Below are 19,623 nucleotides of genomic sequence, written 5' to 3'. Positions count from 1 at the left end.
CCTGCAGCGGAGTGAGGTACGCAGGAGACAAACGCCTGCCCATTGCTCCTCTCAGATCCAGCTGCTTACCTGCACAACAGATTAAAAACCTGGTGCAAAAGCAAGGTTATGTAACATCTTACGTACAGTGTGTGTCTTTCTCACCCAAACCTGTTCACACTCAGTTACAAGCCAACAAAGGAGCGTTTGGTAACATGCTATTGCTAAGTCTTTGGAAAACCATCAAGCCATAAGGAAGTATCAAACAGGAGGCCACTGAACTTCAGAGGCTGAGAGACTGCAAGTACTGCCTAAGTGGATTGGCATGCTTTAGAAGTGTGAGCAGAGTTCCAGCTGAAACCAGAGTGGCTTGGTTCCTGTAGCTCAGCCATGAGTCACAGTTGCCCACAGTAACCTAATAAAAACCCAGCTTCATTCTGAAACGTTCCTCTGTGAATGAAAATGGGCTTTCACCAAGCTTTTTTTGTGGAAACTGGCAATGCCCACCTATCTCAGCCCTGTCCTCTGTTGTAGGCTGAGATTTATGAATCTCATCTCATGTTTACACTGATGACTAACTGGATTTCTGACACTCCTAACGATGAAGATGGCTGCAGAGCAACTCTCATTATCCTCGCCCTGCTGAGGATGATGCCAGGGTTCACTCACCAACATGACTCCCAAGGCACCTGCCTTGGTCAGTAGCAGCCTACTCTGGCAGTTACACTAGAAGCACTCAGGGCTTGGAAAGCCCGCACAGCAGCGGTGTGTGCTTGCCTGCCTGCGTGGGTGCGTATGGTGCTGGCATGGGCTCCAGGGCCTTGCACACACTAGGTCAGCACTCCACCACCAAACCCCGGCCCTCACAGCAGGTTTTGGTAGCTTTAGCCAGCACTGTCTGGAAGGCACAACACCCCGGCTGGAGAAACAAAAACAACCTACTTTACACCCAATTGTCAGTCCATTCTGGTGCGTTTTTGAGGACAAAAAACTAGCTGTTTAGCCATGCCGGGTCAGATGGTATAGACAGAAGATGAAGCTCTGAAGGGCTGCTCACCGTGGAAAGACCAAGAGGCTTGGGGTTGAGGACGTGATAAAGACAGTGCTGTGCAGGGTCTCAGTCCCTAACCATTCAAACCAAGGAGTGGCAGTTAGTATAAATACTATATTTATTAAATATCTTTACAGTTTATTTAAATGTATTTACAGAACTATTCCTGCATAAATTATATTTCAGACATCAATTCGGGTCATTGCCTCTTGTAGGACAAACAATGATAGTCTCAACAGAAAACGCAGCTCGTTAGTATACACAGACTCAGATTTGCTTCATCATTTAGTCATCTTTGCCACAAACTACCTGCTAACAGTTACATTTTGACATGGACACTGCTTTATTGAGAAGTTCAATCTTGTGATAAATTTACTTTTTTGAAAGAAACAGAATCCAAATGTCTTCTGTTTCATATTTTGTTTTATAAGCAGATTTTTTTTTTTTTTTTTGGCATCGCAAAATTTTTTAAATGCAAAAATGTGACAGTCTCCAGAGAAACTGAGTGTTGTAATTTTGCCTAAGAGAGCTGGTGCAGCGACAAGGAGCCACGGACCTACCCAAAAGTACAAACACGTACAGCCCTAGCCAATCCTGCCAGCCACCTCCAGAACACTCATGGGACGGCAGCCCTGTGACATTTCCATCTGCTGGCTACTCTATCCAGAACAAGGGCAGCGGCAGAAAAGGGCACTCTCCTGCCTCAGAAAGCTCATACCCATTCTCTACTTCAGACACAGCCCAACCCAGACACACACACCTGGAATGGATTCTTTGAGTTAGTAACCTATCGACCAAGTCAAGCACGTACTGTAACTCGGAACAAAGAACTTGTTTTCGCCCTCATTTCTTTCAGTTTTTTAAGAGCCTAGGGACTCTAGCTACTTCATCTCCATTTGGTAATCTTATATTTTTTGTGCGCAGGCAGCTTAAGTTCATAGGAAGAAATAAGGTTCTGATATGTTTAGAGTGCACATTTTTAAAACAGAACAAAATAAAAATTTCAAGCATGTGATAAAAATAGTGATTTTTTTATAATACAGTATTGCTTATAAATATAGATGGAAAAGCTATAAACTTTACTGGTCTTTGGTGCATCCAGAGGGATAAATAATTTGCCATTTGTAAATTAAAACCCAAATTTTCTCTTTTGTTATAAAAGTTCACTCCATGAGACAAATATGAGCGCTTACATTGCTTGATTTAAAATACAATGCGTGCGCACACCAGGTTCCAAATTGGACCTAGCAAGGGGTGTGTGACAGAGCCTCTGGCCATGGGGAGGATGAGGCAGCACTCGCTCCACCTGACCTCTGACAGTCACAAAATTAAGTGTAACAAAAAGGACAGGGGAGAAGCAAAGGGAGTATGTGATGTCACTAGTCCACGCGCAAGGCCCAAAGTCATTTTCACTCTGAATGTTGACGCCTGTCCTATAGTTTTCAATGTACTAGAACAGCCTCACTGTCTGTCTGTTTCTAACAATCACTGCTCAGAAAAGTGAGTTGACTAAAAGTTGTATAAAACACACCAATCTACTTTTACAAAGATTGCTTGATGGGTAAATGAGAGCAGAAAAAAAAAAGCCAGTGACTTGACCAGCTCTGCTCTTGGCAGGAATTAAATGTCGGCATTGGAGAATTAATGCAAAATATATCCAGATTGTAAGGCTACAATACCTCTGACCAAAAACTAATTACAAAGCACACAGAAGAGTTGAAGTAGTCAGTCCTAGAGTCACACACCCCGTCTGGATGCAACCTTACTGTTTTAAACACAGACACTGCAAAGAGTTTGTGCAAAATAAATACCCACCACATGTCCTCATGCTCTGGGATCAATAGAGCACGACATCTCCTTATTCCAGTCTCCCTCTATACCCGGCCCCTGTACCTCCTTCCCAAAGAACTCAGTGTTGTCAGGTTAGGGTAGTTAAGGCATTCTGACATGTAATTAAAGGTGATTCAAAATAGGAATCTAACATTATGCCAATTTAGGAATAGTAGATAAATTACTGAACAGCTTACAAATGAGTAACTCATTCTTACAAATGAAATGCCTGTTACAAGCATGATGCACTGAGATAGAGCAATGACATGTACATGGTACATGGTAAACAATTTAAATAAAACAAGAGACAACTACGCAATATACAAACTCACAGACAAAATCTTTTAAAAACAAGTTGAGGTAACCTCAAACACAAGTTCAATGCAGTAACCAGGGAGCCAGTGTCTCCTGCAGAGGAAGGGCTGTGCGGCTGTTCACATGATCTTCACACCAATATCACCTGACTTGCACAGAAAACACGGCTTTAACTTAAGGGTTTCTAATTATATATACTTTCTACCACCAAGTTAATGAAGGAGAAGAACGGACTCAAAAATATATATCTTTACAGCAGTCAATTGTACATAAACCTTAAAAATAAGTTTGCGCTTGCAGGTAATGGGGAAGTCTGAGACGGAACGTCACCTACTGCAAATGGCTATTAGAACTGTAAACATTAAGCTGGACTCAGAGCCCCACATTCAGCTGGGGTCACTGCAGGTGTCAGGTCATTACTAGCTTTCCTGTCGGCTCTGGGAGCTGCAGCCACCACGCTGTCACCTTGAGGACACAGCGCAGGGGGGCATGCTCTTAGGGTGGGAGGCTCCTGAGGGAAGGAGCAAAGCTGTCCACAGCCAACCCCACTGAGAGCTGCACCTGCATACTCTACCGGGAAAGCCCATGGCATCCTCACAGGCAGCACGGACGGCTTCGGACCACTTCAGCCACAGCGTTTGATTCCCAGGCTTTGAGGAGTTTTGAACTTTTGCGTATTTCCATGAACAGATTTTGGTAAGCAGTCTCCTCCCTGTCCCTCCTGTGACCTGGACAAATCAGTAGACTGCCGCAGCCTCAATCACAGGGGCACAAGTAAGCATCTTTAAAAAGCACAGAATATTTGCATCCACACAACAAAAACTCTCTCCCGATTTGTAACCGAAACATAAGCTGCCGGGGCTATGGTGTCACAACCCAGCCCAGCACAGGAGCAGGACTGTGGGCTCCTGGGAAACGAGTTTATACAGAAAACAAAAAGCCGCACAAGTCCTAGCAGACACTGCGCCTCTGGGACACAGGACGTTCCTGGGACCATCGTGTGTTTTCTGGTAGATGGATCACTATTTACTACTTGTTGAATGTTAAAATCCCTTTAACACACTGAAATTTTGAATTTACTTTACCAACATTACTTATTTTCAAAACTTCAACTGCTTTTGAAAAGTAAAAGGCTTTGAAAACCTCTGGGAGAAGGAAGAGGTCACCTCACTTTTCTTGGCAGTCACCAGCAGGTCTGGGCTAGTGGATGACAATAGTGGTTCTCAACAAGGATCTCAATGGGTCTCAAACAAGGGCCAGAGCATCCATCACTGACCACTGAGATCAGTGGCAAAGAAATGTGGTCCTGCCAGCAGGATCAGCACACACGGCAGGGAAAAGTGGGGCGACAAGGGGAAGGCAGGAGTCGCTAGCGTGTCCAGTCAGTCCGTGTACTCAGCCACTATTGAGAGGAGGACAGTGATGTCGTCTGGTTTTCCGCCTAAAACACAAATGAAACTCATCAGTATGCCTGAAGGAAAAGTTAGGCAAAGACAGGGCCCAGGTAAGCGCTGCAGAGACAAGTGCTCATATTTCAGTGGGTCTGACTTGCCAGTGCACCGGAGTGGACAGAGTTAAAGCTGCAAGCTACAAGCGTGGGAGATCACGAGTTCAAGCCCAGACTGTGTTACACGGTATCATCCCCAAAAGCTAAAATAAAAACAAGCAAGGTATAGCTAAACAGCACCAAGAAGCCGGGGCGTGGCGAAGCACACCTCCGCTCTCAGCACTGGTGGGCTGAGGCAGGAGGATCACAACATATTTGAGGCCAGCTTGAGTTATCTAAAACCGTGTGTCAAAGAAGCAAAAACAAAGAAATGATTCAACTGAAGTTTTAGACAACAACCCTAAACCCACCCTGCTGCTTTCCCACATGATGGCTTGCAGATGGCTCACAGAGTCATATCAGTGAGACAGCTGGCAGGACAGCTCCAGCCCAGCGCTGCCCTAATTTGGACAAATGTGTCCAATGTTTGGAAACTAGGAATAGCCCGTATTCTAATCTGCCAAGCAGCTATGGCATGTGCTTTTCTCCACATTAACATTTCCTGAGCGCAGATGTGCTCGGCATATCATAGTATCACACTAGCAAAAGCTGGGCAGCTCCACACAGTCCTGATAGCAATGTCACCCAGCTAGGACTGGTCTAATTCCCCAGTCACATCATGAGGTGGATAAAGACATCACAAGCAAAGGCAATGTCTTCCAGCTTTCCTCTCCAGACTGCAGTGGCATTTCAAGTCAGCCACTCAAGGGTCAGAACGTCAAGCTGCTGGAACGGAGCCCAGGGTACAGAGCAGTGTGGAGTAAAGGGCTTTGGGTTCCACCTGTCTCTCACCCAGGAAAGGTTGGCTCTGAAGGGCACCTCAGACACACACCGGCTGCCACCTTCCTGACCTTGCTAAGAGAGGAAGGACACCTAAACATTCTCACTGGAGCTCAGAGCCTTCCAGAGAATGCTTACCTCTTACATTTAATCCATTGTCACATGCAAACTGTGCAAAAGGTGACATATAATTTGGGTCATAGGCCAGCTCGTGTGCTTGCTCAGCAATGCTTCTTGCAGTCCGCTGTATACTCTCATAATTTGAATTCTAAAATGAAAGGATGGAGTTATTTTTACCACGATGCCTCTTGTGGTTTCTTCGTATGAGAACACTTAGTGCAGACAGCACTAAAGGCAGAAAATTTACCTGAACATTTCCCCCTAACACGTAAGTTTTATTCTAGTTAGAAAAGACATCGAGAGAGTGGAAGAGGAAACAAGCCCATCAGAGCCCTGCTTGAAAAAACCTTTTGTTGAAATGGCTCTAGATCTTCAATGTAGGTATTTTTTTTCCTTAAGATTTTCATTTTTTGCTTCCCATCTGAAATGGAGTGGTCTGAAAAGATGGATTCCGGCTACATTTTCATGGTGCCTCAGAAGTCCCCATGTGTTTTGTGAACACACCTTGCTAGCCATATTTACTTTTCAAGCAAGAGGCAGCCTGCTGGTTGAGAACGCCTTTCGGGCTTGCTGTGTGTTCTCTGCCCGTGCCCTGACCTTAGCCGCTTCCACTTTGTCTATAAAATGGGCATGGGTGGACAAGGACCCCGCAGCCCTGACTTCAAAGCTTCTAAGTCTTTCAGTCTAAATGTCAACCACTAGACACATAGCTCCTGAGGTTAACAGTACTGGCTGCTCTCGAAGAGGACCCAGGTTTGGTTCCTAGCATCCACATGACTGTTCCATTAGTTCCAGGGGAACCTCTTCTTGCCTCCACAGGCACCAGGCATACATTCATACACATAAGATAAAAATAAACAAAATTTATACAGAGATTAAAGTTAAAAGCCAGTCTCAGGCAGCATTCCCCTTTATTTCTCTCGTTTTTTCACTTGCCATCAGCTGATAGTGTATCTCTTTACCAGCACTTTCCTCCAGACTGTAAGTACCCCCACCAAGGTGGGGCATGACCTGAGTGCTTTCTCCTTAGCACTGTCGGCACACAGTGCACCCACTACATGTGAGCACAGGCATGGTGTCAGGACACCCTTCCCATGGTTCTGGCTACTTTTGCTGGCACCTGGAAGGACAAGACCTTTCCTATGTCCCATTTACAGACACAGAACTACTGTGGGGACAGCAGAAGAAACATCCCAAGCAGAATGGTGAGGCGCTAGAGCAAAAGGGCCCATTTCTGCCAGCCAGTACTTTCACTGGGCTGAGAGAATCTGGGAAGTCCAGCTTCTGGCCCTGCCCCCTTCTGTGGGAGAAGCCAAACTCTTCCCTCAACTGCAGCTCTGGCCACACCCAGGCCCTCGCTGCCTGGACTGGCTCCGGCCTAACTCCTTCTGACCTTCCAGCCTCCATGCCTGCAGTGTGTGTGGCAATAAAAGGAGAGAAGGATAAGCACATGCATAAAACACCAGGCAGAAAACAAGAGCACCCTTTGCCTCCCCCTGAATCACCATGTGGAGAAGGGTTAGGGCTTTCCCCCAGTCCTCTTCCCAATGTTCCTGGAATGTTACTGGACTATTACATCCATTATTTCCCCAAGGTTCAAAAAAATAGTACTTTACAAATTAACAAAGGGACAATGCAACGGGCTCTATACAACTTGTCTATGCAGAGACCATAGCTCCCAGGGACTACCCACTCACCAGGCTCCGAGTTCATTACCTTCAGTTTTTTCAGCTCCTGAAGAATCATATAATCAGGCATGTTGTCAAAGAGCCCATCGGTTGCAGTCAGGATGATATCTCCTAACTGGACATCGAAAGAAGTGCTATCAGCAGCGTCAGGGCTGTGGCAAGAACAGAGGGACAGCAAGATGAATGAAGCCCTGTAGATGTGTCAATGGTCCCACTACCAGCATTTTACAATGTAATGAGGCTTTTAAAATGGCATCAACTAAAGCAAAGTTGGGCTACTGACATCTCAGTTCAGCATTAAGCCTATTGACTTGAGTTCTGCAACCAAAGAGCCCACATGTCAAAGCAAGAGAACTGACTCCCATAGGTGTCCTATGATCTCCATACTCCTTCCACAGTATGAATCCCATCTTACAACATAAAGTCATACTAAAATACCATTCTTGAAAAAAATTAGCTGAAAGTGTCATCTGTAAGTGTCAAAGGCTTAGCAAAAGCCTTTGCCCAGGCAGTGAGGCCAGTCCTATGACATGGCTCAAGAGGAAGGCTCTCTCCTGAGCCAGATCTAACTTCAGCTTTTGTGGAATTGTATTCTCCTGCCCAGTCTGCAGCCTCAGATTCCAGCCTCTCCCATCTGTACCACCGCAGCCCCCCTGGCTCTCAGGAGACTTGGCACCCACAGAGAACATGAGCCCCTGTAGGAAGGGCTACCTGGAGGCACCCAGAGAGCCTTTAGCACAGTTAAGGACTATATATCTCCCACCCTGTTCAAGTGTGCCTGCTGTGTAGAGCTTCAAGGAACATGTTAAATGACACACTGCAAAAACAGAGTAACCCTCCCGACTGGGAGAAACGCTGTAATAGGTTAAACAGAAAAGGCAGGAGTCTGTAGCAGATACTACTACTTCTATAAGGAAGAGACACACAGAGACGCCTGAGCTCAGAATGTCTATCTGGAGAGAACCTAGTGCCAGGGTCCCCCAGAGACTGTGTGGCTGCAGCAGGGTAGGGAGGAGATTGCTTGTCTTTTTTTTCTTTTCTTTTTTTTTTTTTTTTTTTTTTGGTACAACTTTTGTTTTGTTTTGGAGATAAGGTCCCAACATGTAGCCCAGGCTGGCCTTGAACTCATAATTCTCCTGTCTCAGCCTCCTGGGTGCTGGGATGACAGATGTGTGCCACTATACCCAATCTGGGTACAACTTTTAAAGAAAGAGAGGCAGATGTTTCTTCTGGCAAAACCTGAAGGAAACAGATCTAACACTGAGGAGACGCAGCAGGAGTTCATAACCCCATGAAGCTGGCTCTCAGTCACTGCTGAAGGCCACCTACCCTGCCTCCCAGTCTGAAAGGGCAGGCAGAGGAGACAGCTAATGGTCTGCCTGACCCCAAGGTTAAAAATAACAGAAAGAAGACCTTAGACACTGACTGAGAGAGGAGCTAGAGCCAGAGCATCCTAGGCCCAACAGAAAACCTACACCTGTGTAATATAGAAAACACACTGAGAAAAAAACTCAAGAGTAAGCTTATACACACCCGAGGATCTACACAGTGCCCTGAGCAAGCTCCTGGCTTAACTTCACAGGGCCGAACGAGGCAGCACACATCTATATAGATAAAAGTGACAATTAAGGACAAGCAGCAGGAAGAGAAAACCACCATCATAATGATGGAAAGTTGGTTAGTTCCTTCTGCAAAATTCCAGACAAACATGCAAGACTCTGGCCTGCTGTCTTTACAAGCACGTCAGGTTCGAGAAGTGCAGATTAACGACCAGGTTGGCATGGGGGCTCTGTTTTATGCTGAGGTTTTTCTTTCCCCACGAAAGCCTTTGCCATTCTGCCTGTGAGAGCCTCCTCCTATTGGCCAGTCCGTGCTCTGCTAACACTCCCACCCACGAGCTTGGTGTTCCGCCAGCTGCAGCTCTGTCCATTCCGACTGAACACCCTGTGCTGCTGGAAACTCTCGACCGCACTGAAACACGAGCCACAGTCACATGCTGGCGAGCTGGGCTCCACGGGCGGCCACCTCCACCTCACATCAGGCCAGCAGACTGTGCCGCTAGCCTGCCTGTCCCAAAGCTTGCCTGGGCATCTGGTATTCAGGAGGCCAAAAGAGGCAGCAGCCAGCGAGGAAAAGGAAGCACCGTGACCTGGAAGCTGTCAGCCGAGCTTGGTATCCACCGAGGTCTTCACTCCAAATGGCTACAGTGTATCACAGCCCACTCAATAGCACAAGAAAGCTGGTTCAATGAGATGGCTCAGGGATGGCACCTGCTGCCAAACCTGACACTGATCCTGGGAACCCACATGCTAGAAGGAAAGAGCTGACCTGCACACCTGTGCCATGACACACACACCACCTCCACCAAACACATGAAACAAACGTTTATAAACACAGTCCTGTCCACTGAGATGCTCTCCCACCTAAGGCACTCGGCAGACCTGAGAGCTGGAAGCACTTCCCTCTTTCAGCAATGCCCTAATTTTTTTTAAGACTGGGTCTTGTTATATATAGCCCAGGCTGGCCTGAAGCTGGTAATCCTCCTGCCTTAGCCTTCCGAGTGCTGGGATTACAGGTGCAGGATCCATGCAGATTATTTAAATGGAAAACACCAACACCTAATTATATAATATCCTCATTCCAAAAGCAAAGACAGCAGAAATACCTGTTTATGTTAGTTTGGCCTTAAGCTCTGATTCACTAGGGGTAACAGGTAGAAAAGAAAGAAGTAAGCAAAAAGACCATTTCCTAGGCGTCTCTTCACTAAAGCGCTCACTCAGGGGTTGCTGGGGAGCATGTGCAGCCCCTGTAAGGTGGCTGAGCAAAGTGTAGTCCAAGCCTTAGCCTTACTCTAGTCTAAGAAAAGAACAACTAAAAATTAATTTTAAAGTGTTCCAGTTGTTTTGAAAGGTTCCTGGAAGTTTAAAAATAAACTAGGAGACATTAGCCATCAGCAAGAAAAGAAGAACACCCTAGTGACCCCGTTAGGGATGGCAGCAGGCCTTGCACTTCTCTTGTGTTGGGTGCATGCGTGCAGAGGACCTCTGACAGATAAGATAGACCTCTGACAGAGCCCCCTTAGAAAAGTATGCAAACCCTGCACCAGCAGAGGCCTTTGGGCAACTCAGCTTCTACTGCAGTGGCCACGCATGCACTCACAGTGCGTGAAAATACGACAGAAAGCTGACGTGGCCTTTGCACACACTTTCAGGTGACTGCGTTTAGGGCAACTTGGCTCAATTGTGATTCCCATTTGACCTATACCCCTTGCAAAGGCCCCAACAGCTGGTCCTGTGGACAGGCAGTTTCTTACCGCAAAAGGACAGGAGGGAGCGTGGATAAGCTACATCCTGCTCTGAGGAAGGGCTGCAAGGTTACCTGTCACTCAGGACGACCCCCTCAGCTTCAGGGGGAGCGATGGAGAGCTGGAATGGAGTGTTGAAGTAATGCTGTTGCTCATCAGATCGGTGCACGACTTCTCCGCCCCGGACCACCAGGAAGCCTGAGTCACCCAGGTTCGCCGTGTGCAGGCGGTGGCTACTTCTGTCCAACACCACGATGCAGGCTGTGCTGCTACCTACAAACAACACGGACATCTGCTCAAGGTCTCCCCTGGGCTGTGCCCATCATCATTCAACTCCAGGGAGCAGTTGTGACTAGAATCTTTGGTTTCTGTAGGAGCATCCTGGTTTGCCCCACACCTGAGAACTGCAGACTAGGATCAGAAGGAAGGAAAAGAAGACCTCCCCTACCAGTGGACTTGGGGAGGGGCATGCGTGGAGAAGGGGGAGGAAGGGAGGGATTAGAAGGGGAGGAGGGAGGGAACTACAGGGGGGGATACAAAGTAAATAAAGTGTAATAAAAAATTTTTTTAAAAAAAAATACAAGGGGAAAAAACAAAAAAGAAAACCCCTCACTGAGAGACCCATGAGGAGAAAACCAGTTAAGTCATGGCAAATGCTTAAAGTTGGATTAGCCACTAGGCGACTGTGTTAAAGAATACACTTGGAAAGGGAAGATAAGTGAGATAAGTAGATTAAAAGAGTCTTGGGGGATTGGAGAGATGGCTCAGTGGTTAAGAGCACTGGCTTCTCTTCTGGAGGACCTAGGTTCAATTCCCAGCACCCACATGGTGTCTCACAACCATCTGTAACTCCAGTTCCAGGGAATCCATCTAATGCCCTCTTCTGGCCTCTGTGGACACACATATACTCAGGCATACACACATTCACACAAGATAAATAAATAATTTACGCAGAAAACCAGCACTGGCTTGAGATGTAGCTTAGCTGCCCTGAGCATGCAGCAAGTCCCGTGTCAAGCACCAGCTTCCCATAAACCAGATAAGGTAGCCCACAACTGCGACCTCAGCACTCAGGAGGCCAAGAAATCCACTGTCATCCTTGGCCACAGAGTCTGAGACCAGCTTAGGCTATATAAGACCCTACCTTAAAAAACAACAAAAAAAGGCAGACTCAAGCAAACACCAGGGCACCGCCTTCAGGCCACACAGCCTCTCCCTGCCTCAGTTCCTTCCTAGCCAGCTGTGAAGAGGTGCTCTTCTGTGCCTGCCTCAGCAGAGCACACTTAAAGACAAGTGCCACTACCGTGTGCCCAGATGCAACAGAGGAAACAGGAGCATGGGGACTGATAGTCACAGTTCTCTTGCTGAGATTCTAGGTAATTATTATTTTGTCCTAATGAAAATGCATAATTTCGGGGCTGGAGAGATGGCTCAGTGGTTAAGAGCACTGGCTGGTCTTTCAGAGGACCCAGATTCAATTCCCAGCACTCACATGGTAGATCACAACTGTCAGTAATTCCAGTTCCAGGGGATTTGACACCCTCATACAGACATATATTCAGACAGAATACCAATGGACATAAAATATGAATATATAAACAAATAAACATATGAAAATGTATAATTTAATGTAGAGAATATGAGCATCTTTCATAACTGGGGTTTGGCAATTCAGCTTCCTTGTTAACTATCTGAAGCAGACTGACTAAAACATAACTGTGACATCCCATTGGTGCCTACAAAAGAGAAAATATGGATGCTGCAACCAGCCAGAGGTGCTGTCAGAACCTGTTCCGTGATCTGCTGTGGAGTCAGCTTTCTTTCCTAAATGCCTTTAAGTACTCACTATTACAAAACAGCCACACAAAAGATCTTCTGGAAGCTAATGGAATTAAATCTTGAGAGTGAGAAACGACACAGCCTTGGAGCTGTTCCTGAGGAAACACCCCAGTGACTCACTGTGACAACCTCAGGCCACCATTTCGGGCCCCTGTGGAATCAACACAGTCCTTGCAACTGATGGGACTTTCATAGCCAAAGCAGGAACAAAAAATGAAGGCTCCTGCAGCTTAGCAGCTTACGCTCCTCCCCGCTTCAAGTGACCCCAGTATTATGCAGGAGAGGAGAGGCTGAAGATGAGGATCTTCAGGTGGCTGACCCACATCGGCAGGTGCCTGGGCAAATCTCTCAGGTGAAAGTGGAATTATTTTTAGCACAGCTAACTAACCTTATTAAGCCTGATCCCTCAGCTTCATTTCTTTTGTGGAGCTGAGGATTGAACAGTACTGTGTATGCTAGATCTATGCTCTACCAGCATATTAGAGACCTAGCTGCAAGGTCTTTAAAAAAAAAAAAAAAAAAAAAAAGGCAAGGTCTCACTGTGCATCCCTGGCTGGCCTAAAACTCTGGAGACCAAGTTGGTCTCAAACTCAGAGATCCACCTGCCTCTATAGCACAAGTACTGGAATTAAAGGCACTGCCACCATGGCAGCAACCCTTCAGATTCTTTTTGTTTGTTTGTTTTTTATATTAATTACAGTTTATTTACTTTGTATCCCAGCTGTAGCCCCCTCTCTCATTCCCTCCTAACCCTTAGGATTCTTAAGAACTTATTAATGCATTTAAGGGTTTCTGGGGACCTTTATGTCAACAACAAAGGCTTACCCTCTAGAGTATTTTTGCTTGGTAAGCTTTTTAAGCCATTGCTGGATTAGAAAGCAAAGACAGGTCAGGGAGATGGCTCAGTGGATATGAGCACCTTAGTTTGCTCTTCTGAGGATCTGAGTTCCATCGCCAGCACCCAAGGAGGGTGGCTCACAACACCAGCTCCAAGGCCTCTCCTGGCCTGCATGAGCATGCACATGTATGACATTTACTCATACACTAAAAGTAGCAAACGACTCTTAAAAACTAAAAGTACAGTCCAACCACTGTGTTTACAGCTATACCCAACCATGGCTCCATAACTTCAGCAGTCTGCCATATCTGCTCCAAGTTAGTTACAAAGGCTGCAGAGGTGTGTGGTTTAGGTTGGGAAGGTGTGCGCATGCCAAACATGGCAACAAAAGGTTATTTCAGTGGGTTTTAGAAGAAACGGTAATCCTAATATTGTAAGTAAACCTTGAGTATGTCCTTAAACTTATTTATTACCATCTCCAAGTTACAGGAGGTGAATTAGAAGGAAAGAAAATATACAAGGAAAAGAAAATGACATCACCAATTCAAACCTTTTAGGCAGCTATAAAGTAAGACCTTCTGCGCTGTAACTGGCTGCCCTGTGCCCTTTGCCCACAGAACATGCTGGAAACTGTCTAGGAGACTGTTTTCCAATCCAATGTTAAGTGATTTTCCCATAATCACACAGCACCCACAGAGGTACTAAAACAGAATCTAGAATGTCTCACCAACTTAAGACCAAGAGGAGCAAGGGGCCAGCACAGGAAAGGCCTGCCAGCCTGTCCCCCAGCTCCAGAACCTGAGTGCTGCAAAGAGAGAACTTATGCCAGGAGGCTGTCCTCTGACCTCCACATATGTGCTGTGGCACAAGTGACTCCACACACAAAACAAATACGTTTTAAAAATGTAGTAATAAGAGGAGGGCAGTGGACTGCTGAGCCAGTTCTGCAGGAAAAGTGTTTGCTGTCAAGGCTGACCCCCTGAGTTTGATCCAGGTAGGAAAGGAAAAGATGGACTCCCCTGAGTCATCCTCTGACCTCCACATCCACGCATGCACATACACTACTGATAATAAAATAAAAACTTTAAAAGGAAGAAAAGCAGTACCATGCTGAAGCCAGCAGAGCTCTCGGTGGGAGGAAGACCAAAGGGCAATGAGAAAAGAACCTCTGAGAAGAACGGTTCAGACCAAAGGCAAGGGACATCTTGTGTCACTGAGCAGAAGCTCATTTAATGTAGGTGTGAGCAAGGAAGGCCTCTAGTGACCAGAAAGGGTCTCAGTTAAAAGCACACCAGGCTTGGTGGTATACACCTTTAACCCCAGCACTTAGGAGGCAGGGCAGCATGTCTCTGAGTTTGAGGCCAGCCTGGATTACTGGTAAAATCTCGTTTGTTTAGCCATTAGTGGGTGCAGTTAAGGAGGAGGTACAGTTGTCTACTCACCCAGCAAAGGTACTTTGTTTTGCAGCAACTCACAGTAGCTCGTGGTGAGAATCCCAACAGGATTGCTGGGGACAAAGCGTCCTTCTTTTACCAACCGCTCACACGTTCGCATTAAAGTCCCTGAGAACTGAGACGGGTCCACTCCATAGTCTCTCCACCCTCCAACGCCATCTGCAACTCCTGAAAAAGAAAAAGTGCTCTTAAAACCATTGTCATTGACTGAGAACATAAATCATTGACAGAGGCCCTGCTTCTCAGGCACAAGGCCCTAACTTCAGTCTCTAGCCCTGCCAAAAACAACAAAAAGCCGCTGTCACCACCTCTTCCCAACAGCTCACCCTCATGCCAGTGCACGCTGGTGTGCGCGCATGCAGTCTCACTCAGGAGCATCCCGGCACAAACTCGGCTATCTGTTCAGCACTGCTAAGTCATCTGCTCACTATTTGGTCTTTTGAAGATTTATGAGTAACTGGTGCCATGCACCTTAATCCCAGCACTCGGGAGGCAGAGGCAAGTGGATCTCTGTGAGTCGGAGGCCAGCCTGGTGTACAGGGTGCGTTCCAGGACGGCCAGGGCTACACTGTAGAGACCCTGGGATACAAGGTGCTGGGATTATTTGAGTGCTCTGCCTGCATTGTGTGTATGTAGAGGGCAGAAAAGAGCACTGATCCTCTGTGAGCCGCCATGTTGGTACCGGGAACTGAACCTGGCTCCTCTCTAACAGCAGCCAGTGCTCTTAACCACTGAGCAATTTCTCCAGCCCCGCTCCCTTTTAATACTGACATTAATGATAACAACATTTAGGCCAGAGCTGCCCATTAACACCAAGAGAAGAAAAATAGAGCCAGGACAAGTGTTTGTGCACATGAAACCAAATCCCAGAAGTAAAAAACACACAAATAATAAAAAACAAAATGAAAACCATATTCCACCCCTTTCTTCTGCCTTCTGAAAACAAAACAAAACAAAACAAAAAAACAAAAAACAAAACAAAACAAAAAAACAAAAAACAAAAAAAAAAAAAAACGCTGCCCTGTACAGGGCTGAGCTGGCCAGTCCACATGTGCTGAAGAGTCAGAGCACAGGCTCTGAGCAGACTATCAAAACTCAGGAGGAAGGATGTTCTCACTGCTGTATACTGACTAGATATTCCAACGGCATTCTGGGAGCCAGGCCTGCTAGTACAGGTAGAGTGTAAGTACAGGCCAGGCTGGGCAATTTTGTAATTCTGTCTCAAAATAGGAAGTTAATGGGCTGAGCCAGCTCAGGGGTAGAGCTCCTGCCTAACATTCACAGGACCCTGAGCCCAACACCTGGTGCCTTGAACAAATGACATTCTGGGTAGAATTCACTACAGAGAATGCTGTACTGAGACTGAGTTCACTTTTTCTTTTTTTCCTCTATTTTTTTTTTTGGGGGGGGTGTTTTTGTTCGTTTTCAAGACAGGGTTTCTCTGTGTAGCTCTGGCTATCCTGAAATTTGCTCGTAGACCAAACTGGTCTCAAACTCAGAGATACACTTGCCTCTGCTTCCCAAGTGCTGGAATTAAAAGCATGTACCACCACCACTTGGCTTCACTTTTTCTTTCTTTTTTTTTTAAATTAATTAATTTTTTTATCAATTACAGTTTATTCACTGTCTCCCAGCTGTAGCCCCCTCTCTCATCCCCTCCCAATCCTATCCCCCCCTCCCCACTTTTTCTTAAGACATTTAAAATCATGTATGTGGCTCACATTCTGTTTCTAGGAGGTAGTACTAGTGTCGACTTTTACAGGCCCACAGAGCTGCTGTTGCGTGTGGAGTCTGTTCAATGCTCCTTTTAGCAACAGCAAACAAATGTTCAGTCAATAGAACCTGGACAGCAGGGTTGCACAGCCTCCCCTCTCAACCCCTGCAAAACACGCTTCTTACTCTTTCCAAAGTTAAAGTCAATTTCTGTCTGCCTGCTTTAAAGAAACAGAAAAACGTCAGACATTCACATTAGTAAGGCTTTACACATGGCTGTTCCGAAAGGACCTGGAGGAAATACTAACAATTGTTTTGGAAATAGGGGACTGACAGCAATTAATGAAATAAAGGACAGAGGTGCTCAACCCATGAGTCCCAACCTTTGGGGGCTGAAGGACCCTTTCACAGGGGTTGCCTAAGACCATCAGAAAACACACATTTACATTATGATTCACAGCAGCAGCAAAATCCTAATTACGAAGAAGCAATGAAAGCAATTTAACGGTTTGGGGTCACCACAACATGAGAAACTGTATTTAAGGGTCGCAGCGTCAAGAAGCTTGAGGAACATTGCTCTTGGGGGTAAACAGGGATGCAGGTGAGAGGGAAGGGTACCTGCCCGGCATGTGTAACACACTGGGTTCAATCCCCAGCACCATATACAACAAGAATAAGTATCACACTTTACCAAAGTATGTGCCGTGGCTTTATCTTATTGTGTATCCTTAATGTATGTGCACAGGGGTGTGAAGACCAGAGGTCCACACTTTCCACCTTAACATCATTTCAGTGTATTACTCCGTGTGTACACATAGTATGTGGAATTTAGGCCGTGGAGCCCATGCGGAATTTGTTAAGAAACATTTGTTAGGGTGGTTTTCTCTGTCCACCTCGAGTGGCCCCTGGGACTCAGGTCTGCAGGCTCGCACAGAATGCAGTTGCTTGGCCGCTGAGCCACCCACCTTGCTAGCCCTTCACCTTATTTTGTGAGGCAGTAAGCTCACTGACTCAGCTGACAGGGAGCTTGGCAGGGAAGCCCAGGGAGCCTCCTCTGCCCTCCTCCAGCTCTGCAAGGGGACTTTCATGTGAGTGCTGGGACCAAGCTCAGGTCTTCACACTTACACAGTGAGCATAAAACAATCAACGTAGCCATCTCCCTAGCTCCCAAGATTTTATATTTAAATTTGGGGGAAAGGGCAGGCAAGATGGCTACATTGGCAACTACCAAGCAGAATTTGATCCCTGGGACCCACATGTAAGGATGGAAAACTGTCATGAGTTGTCCTCTGGCCTTCACGTTACATTCGTGGTCTACACATGCATGCCCACAGACACATATACAGATATACAGACAGACAGACAAGACACACGCACACACACACACACATACACACAGGGATAAATGTGGTTTTTGTTGTTGTTTTGTTTTTTTAATCTAAGCATGGTGCTGCATTCCCATAATTCCAGCACTTCGGAGGTGGAAAATCAAGAGTTCAAGGCCAGCTTTGCTTAGCAAGTTGGAGGCCATTCTAGGCTACTTGCATGTACATGCACACAGCAAAAAGAAAAAAGTAGGATTGTTAACTTATTTTGTATTTAATTATTTACTTATTTACATTACAAGGCTCAAGCACTCTACCAACTAGCTACCACCCTGGGCCAAATTCAACACTTCTGAGCACAAAATATCCCCTCCCCACATAACACTCACGTTTTTGTACATTCAACTTTCACAGGCATCTTCAAAGATCACACTTGAACAAAACTGGCTCAATATGATGGACACAGCAAACTCTCTCTGGTAGCGGTGGTTATCAACAGAAATGAAACATATCCAAGAAAGTCAAAGGAAACAGAAGGAGGACAGTAACAGCAGCCTCTTCCACTCTGTGACCACCAGCAAGCCAAGTCTCACTCTAGAGCGATTCCAAACCAACTGATGGGATGGTATGAAGCCTGGCATCTGTTTCAAAATAACTGGAGGTGGAGGTGGGGGCGACAGAGGACAGCGGAGTCAAGCCTGGTCATGAATGGAGTGTTGCTGAAACTGAATGAGAGCTGCACATGCCTCTATCTTGATAGACTGGAAAATTCCCACATCACCAACTTTAAATAAAATGATGGCAACAATAACAAAGTTAAAGAAAAGCTGCCCTTGTGCTTGTTATGTGGAAGACCCATTTCAGTGTGAGCTACCAGGTGAGGTTTGCAGTCATGGGAACCCATGAACTTAGGAGCAGGCAAGAGCCTCCAGTGACTCTCCTCACAGGAGCTGATAAGGCATTTCACCCTGTCCTTCAAGCAGGTGTGCGAGTCAAAGAGAGGTGTGCTTACTGGGCCTCTTCTGAGGAGTTCTTACTTCATGGGGCTGAAGTGTAACAATTTATGTTAAAACACAGAATCCAAGATTACAGTCATGGGCACACCATCTGATGATGAATCATGCATTCTCTACTGCCTGCTCAGGGAAAGAATTTGTTCTTAACCAGGCCCTGGTCCAAAAACCACAATTAACTTAAATAACAAACCAGTAGGCTGAGTAACCAAACAGCCCTTCCTCACCAAGCCAGGCTTCTCTCCCGGAGCAGCACAACCGTTTAGGTACCTGTTGCCTTTAACAGACGAGGATCCCAGGCAAAATGCCACAGGCTCAATATCTTGAGGGCAAAAAGAAACTCAAACAGCACTTCAACTTTCCAATAAAGTCACAGAGGAGAAAGAGCTTAGTTTACATCTGGAAATCACTCACTAATCTACAGAGAAGAGGTGGGTGCGGGGTCACAGAACGACTCGCACTGCTTGTGTATTTGAAACTTCAGGCCACAGAAAAGAGGCAAACCAAGCTTGAGGTAAAGCTGTTACTCAAAATGCATGAATAAATGGCAAATCCCCCAAACTGTTAAAACTGTGACCTGGAAGATTCCTGAAGACCCCCAAAGATGTCAGCACAGTATTTTCCAACAGCAGCAGCTAGAGTCATAGTGCACAGCAGCCCTGCGTGCCTGCGAGAGGAACTCTGACTGGAGTCCTAGCATGAACAGAGAATGTTACAGGACACTGAGGGAAGGAAGTAGGCCTTGTTTGAAAGTGGCACTCAGCTGTCCCTAGAGGGGCCTCTAATTTTCACAGAGAGAAAGAGCATGGGAAAGGACCCGTCTCACAG

General features: G+C 46.2%; 1 protein-coding gene across 1 annotated transcript in view; it reads right to left on the bottom strand.

Moving 5' to 3' along the window:
* Positions 1 to 1,130: 1,130 nt before the first annotated feature.
* Pptc7 (protein phosphatase targeting COQ7) overlaps positions 1,131 to 19,623 on the bottom strand; it is a 38,717-nt gene continuing 20,224 nt past the window's right edge. Inside the window, exons 2-6 of the mRNA XM_055605972.1 lie at positions 14,733 to 14,912; positions 10,688 to 10,886; positions 7,338 to 7,461; positions 5,640 to 5,769; positions 1,131 to 4,616 (exon numbers count right to left, since the gene is read on the bottom strand). Coding sequence (XP_055461947.1) covers positions 4,558 to 4,616; positions 5,640 to 5,769; positions 7,338 to 7,461; positions 10,688 to 10,886; positions 14,733 to 14,912 — 692 coding nt within the window. The 3' untranslated portion in view covers positions 1,131 to 4,557. The remainder of the gene's footprint in view (positions 4,617 to 5,639; positions 5,770 to 7,337; positions 7,462 to 10,687; positions 10,887 to 14,732; positions 14,913 to 19,623) is intronic.

This window comes from Psammomys obesus, unplaced genomic scaffold, assembly GCF_907164565.1.
Source record: "Psammomys obesus unplaced genomic scaffold, mPsaObe1.curated_primary_1811, whole genome shotgun sequence".
Lineage (NCBI taxonomy): Eukaryota > Metazoa > Chordata > Mammalia > Rodentia > Muridae > Psammomys > Psammomys obesus.
The sequence above is the reverse complement of the archived record's forward strand: the minus strand, read 5'-3'. Positions and strand labels throughout refer to the sequence as shown.